Source organism: Gallus gallus, chromosome 28, assembly GCF_016699485.2.
Source record: "Gallus gallus isolate bGalGal1 chromosome 28, bGalGal1.mat.broiler.GRCg7b, whole genome shotgun sequence".
Taxonomy (NCBI): Eukaryota; Metazoa; Chordata; class Aves; order Galliformes; family Phasianidae; genus Gallus; species Gallus gallus.
Window position 1 is genome coordinate 1,215,408 of NC_052559.1, and position 10,650 is coordinate 1,226,057.

Genomic DNA, 10,650 nt, shown 5'->3' on the forward strand with positions numbered 1-10,650 from the left:
TCCTTTCCTGCACTGCAGTGCTCCTGCTCCCCTCAGTATGGGAGGTTTGGTGCTGGCCACAGTGCCACGGTTTCCCTCTGCTGGCTGCTGTAGTCTGTGCTCCCTCCTCAGCTCTGCCTCATCTTCCCCTCCTGATTTGCCTATTGCATCTCAAAGGTGAGATTTACAAATGCACATGGGTATACGATGTGTGTATATATGTGTACACAAATGCACCCTTAATGGAGTTGTAACTGGGAGGCACTGTGTTGCTTGCTAGCACCCCGTACTTGAGCAGCTCTGTGTCACTGTGAAACGGCTGAAAACCCATCTGAAGACAGATCTTACTTGTTTATGTGATGGTTGCCTAACTGCAGTGGACCACTTTTTGTAAAAGGGAATGTGTTGCACCACTGTCACTGCTCTCTGAATTAGTTGTTACTAATTAAGAAATAATAACTGATAGCAGCAGCAAAGCATTCTCACACACGCTATTTTGCAATACTGCATTCTTCATTAGTGCTTACCCTCCCACCACCATACCTGCCCTGTGTTATGCCTGTCCAAAATTACTCTTAGATGGAAGTCTTACTTTCAGCTTGCAGACATGATGTCTTCCTTTCCTTTTTGCTTCCTCATGTGGCTTTTCCACTCTCCTCTCTAAACACACTGAGGAGCATCTGCCCAAAGTGTTGCTGTGAGCCCCAGCACACTGCCATACCTGAAGCAGCTCAAGTCTGCGTTCCACAGGATCTCAAGCTGCTGCACAGGTAAAGAAGGAGAATGGGGAAGATTTTGGTGTCCCCAACTTGTCTCTGGCTCCTCTTGCAGTGCTCACATGAGGGGTCTTGCTATGGAGGAGCCTTCTTCCCATACGGTCTAGCAAACACCTGGAGAACCTTGCTGCAAGCTCATGCTGCATCTCTGAGGTGTTCCTTTTGGGCTTCTGCAGTGAGGCTCAGTGCTCCTGGGCTAAGCGTGAACAGACTTTATTTGGGTCACATACAAGTGTATTCTCATTCATTTTTGGAATTAAAAAAACGCACTTGGCAATACAGGTAAAGCCTTCATTTGGGAAGGTCCATGCCTGCTGGACATCAGATGAGTGAAGGAGCTAGCATAACAGCACATCTGGCCTCAGATGAAGCATATACCTAAACCTAAACAGCCCTGGGACAGAGGTCCAGAGAGGTAACATCATTTACCCTTGGAGATGGAGATGGTAAATTCAATCCAACTGTTATAGGCTGGTTGGTTTAGCAGTAGGGATCAATCCCACACAGCGCCTTCGCTTTCCTCCTCCTCTTCATCAGGGCCACATTTTGAGCTGTGTTCCAGGACCCAGCCAGAGCCAGGGGTGGACTTTTATCCCTTGGAATGACACGGGTGGAAATGTGAAGATGGGGATCTCCTCATCCACGCTGTAGAACGCCACCCGGCCCACTTCATAATCCAGAGCGACCCGGACCCGTGTGGGAGTGCAGACATCAGGAAGGAGCGTGCGCTGTGGAGATGTGAGTGCCTGGAACTGTCCTGCCCACTGCCCCACAGCCCAGATGCCCTCCTCCGGGCCGAACTCAATCTCCCCTTTCCTCCTCACATCTTCTCGAGAGACCCCCACGGTCCACCCCCCTCCATCCAGCACCACCTCCACCTCCCAGCAGTGCCTCCCTGCTGTGAAACCCTTGCAGCCCAGCACACAGCGCCATGGATCAAAGCGCTCGGGGCGGCTGGGGACGTCCTGGCGTCGGTCCGTGCGCTTCACACTCTTGCCATCATCAGTCAGGACCAGGTCGCAGTGGGCAGTGTCTGGGTCCAGAACCACCTCCGCTGTGGGGCAGAGGGAGGCACATGTCAGGCAGAGCTCTGCTGCTGAGGAAGAAGGGGAAGGGCACAAAGAAGTGGGAAGGTGTGCAAAGCAGTGGCATGAGGAGCAGAAAGTGAACTGTGGAGAGCCCAGAGTGGAGAGGAAAATCATGGAATCATAGAATCATAGAATGGCCTGGGTTGAAAAGGACCACAAAGATCATCTAGTTTCAACCCCGCTGCCATGGGCAGGAGAAGGAACATCAGCACAACTCTGGGCTGAGCAAATCCCCACATCCCCAGAGCAAGGCCAGCACCACTCGCTGGGGCCCAGGGCTCTCAGATGTGCCTTGGAGAGGGGCATGCACCAAGCAGGGCCCTGAGCACAGCACTGCAAAGTGTGAGCATCCCAGCATCAGTGCAGGGGGGCAGCAGGTAATGAGAGTAAAGCAAAGGCTCAGCCCCCGGAAGGCAGAGTTTCAATTACCGTCTTCAATTGGCACTGCGTATCTTATCCACACTTGAAAAAACATTAGAAAACAAACACAGATGAGAGAGAGCCCAAACGCACCCACGGCAGTAGATTGGCTGGGATAATGACAGGCCACATAGCTGCGTGATTGTTGGTGCATTTGTGAAAGTCATTTCATGGTGTGTGGCTTCCAACCTTCGGTGTCAGGCTATGAGAAGTGCCCCATCCACTTCTGATAAATGCAGTCCCGTTGCCGGGCCTGACTAACATGTATACTTACTGTCTGCATATGCCTTCTTTGCAAACAGAAAGCATTTTTTTTTCCTAGTATAGAAGAAGTACAGGGAGTAACTTAAAAACATAAAGGATGGCAATGCTTCTGAAGTGAGTTCAGCATCTGTCACCTCTTGGTTTCCCAGCAGCATACCCAAACCGGGGTGTAAATGCAATATTCAGAGGGGAAAACAGCCCAGCCGAAATGTCTCCCACATAGGAAGAACAGTACTCACCAAGTTCCTCAGCTTGTTTCTCTGCAAAACAATGAACAAGCACATATGGGTGTGGGACACCAGCTGGGACATCACCTCTCCCACAGTCACCTGCAGAGAATGAGCCTCACCAATTTTGGTGTCACGGTCCCCTAAGCAGGAAAGAGAAAGACCCCCAGTTAGTGATGGATCCGCTGCGCTGGGGGCAGCTGGAGGGCTGCATGGAGAGGTGCAGGGGGATTCTACCAGGGAGAATGGGACTTACCCAGCTCTGCGGCTTGTGCTGCTGCAAAGAGAACCAGAGGAACTCCTTACCATCACAGCAACACAAAATGTGAGTTCCCAACCTGCCACCTCCACTAGGAAGGGTCCTTTGCAGAGCAAAGCTTACTTAAGCTTACTTGAGCTTATTTAAAATTGCAGCATCATTTCACAATTTCATCCTTTTGTCATTTCAGAAATCAGTTCCTCAGTTTTCTGTGGCTGCTCTGTGCCCCTTTGCCTCCACCAGCCCACCCTTATATAATTAAAGATAATGCCTTGTTGAATCAGTCAGTGGGAATTCTCCAGTTTTCCAATTCATGGCAAAGTGAAGCTTACCTATTTTTTTCTCGTACTTTCCTGTGAATAAAAACAGAAAGAAAGAAATGTCAATGGTTTAAAAACCACGCTGGTTATCTACATCTGCAGCTCCAGCCCCGCACAAGGCAACGGCGTCCAAATGAGCCCAAAGGGGTCTCTGCCCCCCAGGCCCCTCCCAGAGCCCGAGCAGTGAGTCAGATAGGGGCCACAGCCCCAGCCCAGGACGGTACCTTTCATTTTCAGCAGATAAACAGCAACGATGGAGAGAGCGACCACTGCAACCAGTATCACGCTCAGAGCGATCTTCCATGGTCTGGCGTTTTGGAAAAAGGGATCTGAAAAATCAAAGACCCGCGTAGGGCTTCGGTTACCCTGCAAGCAGGAACAGAACACAGATTTATATCCGTTCCAGGGACAAGACAGAGTGTGCACACAGCACTGTGCTCCACTTACCCGCGATGGAGAATGCGGACTCCTTCTCCTGGTTGTGCAGCGCAGCCCTCACCACGCAGGCCAGCTCCTGGCTCACACCACCAGCGAGGATGAGGACACTCTCTGCTGTGTAGAGGCCACCCCCGTCCTGGGTGATGTTTTCAGAGAGGGAGGGCAGCCACTGCCCGTGGGGGTCCCTCCACAGCAGCTGTGGCTGGGGGAACCAGCCTGCCGAGCGGCACGCCACGCGGATGCCGCCGTCCTGGTAGCGCTGCAGTGCGATGAGCGGGGCTGAGCCGCTGGCTGCAGGAAACAGTGGTCGTGGGTTATTATGGGGTGGGGGTGATGCTGGGGTGTGAGGCTGGGGGACAACCAGCCCCCCAAGTGGCAGGGGTGGAACTGGGTGGGCTTTGAGGTCCTCCCAGCAGAAGCCGTTCTGTGATGGTTCTGTGTTCCTGCACACAGAGAGCCCTCCAAGTTCTCATCCAGCCTTCTCCATAAACATCTGCCCTGGAGGCTGCTATAAAGTAACCCTCAGGTCTGGATGTTAAAATATAAAAGCGTGAACCCAAGCATATTTTACTTTATGCCCACTGCCTGTTTTTTTCCTATACCCATTTTTATATTAAGAAAATAATTTCAAGACCATTTCTTGTAAGCAGCACATCTCACGGGCCACATATGGCTGTGCAGTGAGTGGACGGTTCCACCTCTCTGAGACAACGTGGTGAGCACAGTCACAGCATCATAGATTCACAGCATGGTTTGTGTTGGAAGGGACCACCAGGATTTCCCAAAAAAAGCAGCTGGAGTCACTGCTTGGGTAAAAGGTGGGTGAGAAGAGTGAGATGAAAGGTGGAATGAAAGATGGGGAAGGAGGGTGGATGAAGGATGGGTGAGAAAAGTGGGATGAAGGTTGGGAGAGAAGAATGGGATTAAGTGTGGGATAGAAGAAGGGATGATGAATGTGTAAGGAGAGCGGGATGAAGGGCTGGAGAGAAGAGTGCTGGCTGTGAGCAAGCACATCAGAGGTACTGGGAGGAGCTCCCCAGTGAAGACAGGGACACAGATGAATCATGAGAACAGCTTTTCCATGTTGTGAGAGGGGCCTTTTCACATAACTTGAGTGGATACAAGCTGAAGGGCAAGATGCTTGCATACTAGTAAGCTCAAGAACAGAATGCAGAGTCTATGGAAACTTGTTGCCAAACAACGGTAAGAAAGAAGAACAGACGTCCTGTTGTTGAGGACAGGAAAGTGAAACAGATGTCTCAGCTCAACACAGCACCCCTAACCCCCTTAAAGGTTGAACGTTCACATCAAGAAAAACTATTAGCCTTTATGCAATGACCACCAGAGACCACCACCACATATTAGGATCCACGCTCAAGAGGGTGGAACAATATGTTAATAATTTCTCAGAATTCCACCCCATTTTCTTGGAACATAATGAATATCTACATGTTATGTCTTTGAATATGTAACCATTGCTTTTCTCAGTGTGTGTTAGGAGGAGATACCCCCTCATATCCAGCACCATAATAAACACATCCGCTTTATGTGTGTCGTGGATGTGCTTATTTGGTTTGGCACATCACAGGCTACAGACCTGTCACCTTCAGCTCCACCACAGCCTCGTCGTATCCCAAATCACTACGAACAAGGCAGGTATAACGCCCTCTGTCAGACAGCTGCACACGGAAAATTCTCAAGTTCACGCTGCCATTGGCGAGGCTGTCCTTCAGCATCTCCGTGCACCCTTGGTACCGGAGCTCCTGGTCCCCATAGTGGTCCTGGCCATCCCTGTAGCGATGCACGAAGGGTGTGAATTGGTCCCGAAACCACATCACCTCCATGTGCTGCACGCTCTGCTCCGGGGACAGGTGGCAAGGCAGCACCACGTCCTGCCCCACAGCCACGGCCACAGGGTCAGGGGGGCCCTGCACGCTGAATGGGACTGGGAGGAAAGCAAGAAATCACTGTGAGCTGGCTGAAAGTCACTGCTGTGCCACCACATGGGCAGAGCAACCACAGCCACGGGGGCCCATACCTGACTGCAGCTCATGAATGCGGAAAACGGAACTGTAAATGACAGCAGCCAGCAGAGAGCAGCGGAGGCAGCAGCCAAAAAACATCGTCTTCATGGAGCCCACCCTGAGGATGGAGAAGGGGAAGTGAAGGGAGAGCGGAGGGGTGAGAAGAAAAGCAGAATGGCAGAACATTACGGGGAGTGACGTACTTGTAAAGGGATTGTTTTGCTGATGTCAGCACAGTTTTTATAATAACCAGTCCAGGGTTGAAATCCCCAAGGCTGAACTCAATTTTACATCAGCAGCCCAACTTCGCCTTAAAGGAGATGCTGTAACTTGTCCTTTATTGAGAACAGATCTGAAACCTTTTATTGCAGATGGGTGCTTTGTGCCCAAAGCAGCACACACCGAGCAGTTGTTTGAATATGGAATTCTTGCTGCTCTTATCCAGCCCTCAATTAGGAGCTGGAAACGTTTTGGATGGGAACGAGAAACCTGACTGAGTGCCCACAGCAGTGGGACCAAGCTCCTGTCCCAGTCCCGATTGGGATGCTCACAGGGATGATCCCCACTTTGGGATGGGGATGGAGGGAGCACAACAACAGCAGCCAAACCGCCCCCCGGCCCCAGGCTTACCACCAATGCAGTCCTGGCTCTGCCAGCGAGGGGTGGAGGGCAGGAAGCAGGAAGTGCAACTGCTGTATAAGGTGTCACAGTCATCATTTCCTTCTGCATCTCCTCCACTCAAAAATGAAAGTAACAGAGGGATTTGGGCATTGCTGCACAGACCTGGCCCATATCGGGGAACGGAGCTGACAGCTCAAAATAAAAGCGTTTGTGCACCACTTTGAGGAGTTTGGCTTCTGCAGCTCACAGGGATGCTGATGATGGAGGGGGCAGTGAAGGAACGTGCAGGGGAAGAGAGTGGGAAGGATAAACCCTGGGGGGAGAAATTCCATGGGATGGGCTGAGCTGGGGTGAGGCCATCACTCCTGGACGCATGAAAAGGTGTCTGGAGAGGGGGGAGGGGGGACACAAAGACCGACGTGCACCATCCGCTATTACCAGATGAGCAACTGAAGCAACACGTCCTGCCAACATCTCCCCCCACAACCCGTTGGCAGCACGACACAGTTGGGCAAGCCTGTAAGCCAGAGCTCCTCCATCACAACATTGCACAACCTGGGCACCCGACAAGGCGTGTGTCCCCAGCTGACATCCCACCTGAGCATGGGCGGGGACCCAGCGGGGCTCACAGCTCTGCACGGCGCAGAGGGCTCTTATCACCCGCCTGCAGTTGGCCAAGGGGAGGGGAGGTGCGGGGGCTCCCACGGTGTATCTCTGCAAACAGCATGGGGACACTGTGGGAACACTCTTTTCTAACCACGATCTGATGAGGTCCGGAGAGCGGAGAGCAAACTGAAGGTGTTCAGACCCATCTGAGCCCTTCTTTCCCACTGTCAGCCTGCAGTGAGTGCTGACTGTGCTGGGATGCTGTGACTTCTCCAGCATTAAACGAACTTCTGGAAAACAGGGTCCCCTTTATCATCCCCATGTGGTCTCTGTGTCCCACAGTTTCCACTTTCAGCAGGGAACGTCTCTGCTCCTGCTGATGTTCTGCAGAAATGCTCATTTCCACGATGGAGGGAGAAGAGATGGAGACCCTGGCCAACAGAGAGGAGGAGAGGAGTGAAAGAGGTGAGTTTTTAGAGGTGACTGTACTGTCTGGGAGAAAAGTGCGTCCCGCTTCTGCTGTGTAAGAGATAGAAAGGGGCAAAGCTCCTGGGGATTATCACAGGGTTGAGACTTGCTAACGCCCCCAGCTGTATTCCTCTACATTATCTATAGACCCACCAGCAGCACCAGGCACCCGAGCTGCCATCCTGGCTCCCACCATTGCACACAGAGAAAAAGGGGAATGTGAGCTCATGGGCGATCAGTCCTGGGCTCAGTCATGGTCAGTGCTGGTCTGCGCCCAGGTGTGCCTGCTTCTCTCTTGCAGTACAAGGAAAACCCACACTCAGGTCCAGCTGTCTGCACAGCAGGTGCAGCTGCATCCTCCTGGAAAGGGGGATCCCCATGGCCAGGGATTGCATGGGAAGCCCCAGAGAGGGCAGGACTGGCACAGCACGGGGCACTGGGGCAGCCCGGCACAGGGAGGTCCTCACCCCACGATGGAGATCTCTGCATAGGAGGAAGGAATTCACCCCATCCCTTCTCTTGCTGGGTGGGTGCAGCGCTGACACAACACGTGGTTGCCTGTCCTGAGCGGCTTCTCCTCTGTCCCCAACTGATGTCACCCTGGACCCGAACACCGCCAACCCTTTCCTCCTCCTGGCTGACGATGGGAGATGTGAGACGTGGGGATGCGTTCGGCACGGAGCTGTGTGTGCTGGGTGACCGCGGCTTCTCCTCGGGGTGGCACTGCTGGGAGGTGGAGGTGGCGGATGGTGGTGTGTGGTGGGCGGAGGGGGTGGCCCAGCACTCTGTCAGGAGGAAGGGGGTGCTCAGTTTTACCCCCCAGGAGGGGATCTGGCGTGGGGAGTGGTTCGGGCAGTACTACGCTTTCACCTGGCCTGACTGGACAGCCCTGCGCCTTGCCCAGCTGCCCACGGCCATCCGGGTCTCCTCGGACTTTGGGGGCGGGCAGGTGGTATTTGCTGATGCTGGAAGCAAAGACCAGTTCTTTGCTTTCTGCCTGGCTTCATGTCCTGGGGAGATGCTATACCCATGGCTTTGGGTGGGGAAGGACTCGTGGTCGAAGCTGTGCCCCTGACGTGGAGGGAGCATGGAGGGCAGGGGCAAAACTGGAAAGAAGGAAACCATCAGCCTGGCTCTCACTCCCAGGGGCACTGGGAGTGCTGCACATCCTTGCTGGTTGGTCATTCCTCACGTGGTCCCTCTGGCCACCAAGCAGGAGGTCGGTGATGGATGGGGAGCTGGAAGGTCTTGGAGACAGATGCCACACAGGAGCTTCTCCATCCCCCCCCCCGCCCCACAGCATGGGGGGCACTGAGGAGATCACTGCAAGGGTACCCCGGGACTGAGTGGTGGCACCAAGCACTGGGGCTGCACATCGGCTCTGTGCATGGCCAGGAGAAATACAGCAGATCCAAAGGTCTCGAAAGAAGCTCAGTACGATGTCTGGCTTTTTCCAGATAAGCTCAACGATGAACTGAAAAATATAAAAGCACAGCTCACGATAACACATCTTCTCCATACATCTGAACCCTCTCTCTGCCTTATTCCCAGCTCTCACTGGCATGTGCTTTGGGCGTGTGTGTCTTCCTCCACACTTCTTGCAGCAGAGCACTGGGAAAAGCTGTAGGGACAGGCAGGGAAAGTGAGGCAGAAACCGAGGTGCCCAAAGTCCATAGGCCGGATCGCTCCCGTGGACTTGCCATGCTTGGATCTCCATCCTCCCTCCATCTTGGTCTCCTTTTCCCCCTTCAGCACAGTCTTTCCGCTGTTCAAAAACACACAGGGCACTGAAACAACCCAACTCAGCCTCTCCCAGGAATACACCTGGAGCCATTTGCTGGGGGAAATTCTGCCAGTAGAAGCTGATCCGTTCCAGTTCCATTAGCAGAAGCAGTCAAGGCGGAGATGCATCAGGAAGTTAAACTTTCTCCATGGTTTGCCAGGAATCTGCTGTTGGCATCCAAGAAAACCAATTAATATCAGGAGAGGATTGCTGAAGATGCACACATACCCTGTCCTGCTGCTGCAGCTGTTTTGTTTCATTCCCTTCTTTGCCTGTCAGGAAATACGGACATGAGCAGTGCATCGCTGATATGTGAGCAGTCTGCCTTTTCTGCAGGGCAGAAATCTCTGCAATCCCAAAGCAGCATCACTATAAAAGGGAGAAAGAAGCACATACCCATCCAGAACGTCACCGGCATCCCAGAGAGGAGATAAACACAGGTCTGTTTTTGTGAGACCTTGGGTAACAAAGCTCTCGTGCACAGCAGCAATTCTGGCACTATAAAACGAGGGGGGAAGCTTCTCGTGTGCGTATGTTGTTTAGAATAATAAACCGAGTGTTTGAAGGAGGCCTTCCCCCAAATCTCGACGTGGTTCTTGATTGAACTCCTGGCTGCAGGGCCGGGAGGGGGGGGGGGGCTGCACCTCTGGGGCCTTTTGCTTTCAGTACCGCAGTGACTGTGGGGCTGGGAGGGAATTGGGGCGCTGGGACAGCCCAACAGCTCCGGGACCCCCTGACAGCTTCTGGATCCCAATGGCTCTGAAACCTCAACAGCTTCTGAACCTCCCCAATGTATCCGAGACCCCCAACAGGTTCTGGCCCCTGCCAGCTCTGGAACTCCAAATGCTTCTTGCCCCACCTACAGCTCCGAAAGCCCTGACAGCTTCTGGATGCCCCCCACCCAGTGGCTTCAAGACCCCCTGACAGCTTCTGGACCCCAAAAGCTCTGAAACCCTGACAGCTTCTGGAGCCCCCCAACAGCTTCAAGACCCCCAACAGCTTCTGGACCCCACCCCCACCACACAACAGCTTCTGGACCTCTCTGACATATCCAAGACTCCAAGACCCCCAACATCTCTGCAACCCTGACAGCTTCTGGATGCCCCCCATGATATCTTTGAAACCCTCTGACAACTTCTGGACCCTGACAGCTCTGAAACCCCGTCAGCTTCTGAACTTCCCCACCCCCACAACAGCTCCAGGACCCCCCGACAGCTTCTGGACCTCCTCAATGTATCCGAGACCCCCGATGGCTTTGGGACCCTGATGGATGGGGCAGCTAACATGAGAACCACGAGCAATCCTGTGAAAAAGCACACTTTCATTCCAGCCATAACTATTTACGTCTTTCTACAATAAGAATTTCCTACTTGTTTC

At 53.2% G+C, this 10,650-nt stretch overlaps 1 protein-coding gene and 1 long non-coding RNA gene across 5 annotated transcripts; one reads left to right on the forward strand and one right to left on the reverse strand.

Moving 5' to 3' along the window:
- Window positions 1-952: 952 nt before the first annotated feature.
- On the reverse strand, window positions 953-6,466 carry BTN1A1 (butyrophilin subfamily 1 member A1). Of its 4 annotated transcripts, none has more exons than XM_040653525.2 (11): window positions 6,426-6,466; window positions 5,810-5,913; window positions 5,369-5,716; window positions 3,781-4,062; window positions 3,558-3,662; window positions 3,346-3,366; window positions 3,011-3,028; window positions 2,877-2,897; window positions 2,767-2,787; window positions 2,273-2,305; window positions 953-1,809 (listed from the first exon to the last, which is right to left on the reverse strand). In XM_040653525.2, the coding sequence occupies exons 2-11, from the start codon at window positions 5,901-5,903 to the stop codon at window positions 1,289-1,291; spliced, it is 1,464 nt and encodes a 487-aa protein (XP_040509459.1). In that variant the 5' UTR covers window positions 5,904-5,913; window positions 6,426-6,466; the 3' UTR covers window positions 953-1,288. The 4 variants fall into 4 exon arrangements, with proteins under 4 accessions (XP_040509459.1, NP_001029989.2, XP_040509460.1 ...); NM_001034817.3 differs by having other exon boundaries at window positions 3,011-3,031; XM_040653526.2 differs by lacking the exon at window positions 2,273-2,305.
- A 688-nt stretch (window positions 6,467-7,154) lies between these two features.
- On the forward strand, window positions 7,155-9,842 carry LOC121112222. Its single transcript, XR_006932228.1, has 3 exons — window positions 7,155-7,487; window positions 8,027-8,174; window positions 8,707-9,842. It is a non-coding gene; the product is annotated as an uncharacterized LOC121112222 (long non-coding RNA).
- Window positions 9,843-10,650: the final 808 nt, after the last annotated feature.

Excerpts from the sequence above, each read along its gene's own strand:
- BTN1A1 (NM_001034817.3), bottom strand. The coding sequence starts at position 5,903 with ATGAAGACGATGTTTTTTGGCTGCTGCCTCCGCTGCTCTCTGCTGGCT. Across the intron at positions 3,367-3,557 it reads TTATCTGCTGAAAATGAAAG|GAAAGTACGAGAAAAAAATA; the intron begins GTACCGTCCTGG and ends TTTTATTCACAG. Across the intron at positions 2,898-3,010 it reads AGCACAAGCCGCAGAGCTGG|GGGACCGTGACACCAAAATT; the intron begins GTAAGTCCCATT and ends TTTCCTGCTTAG.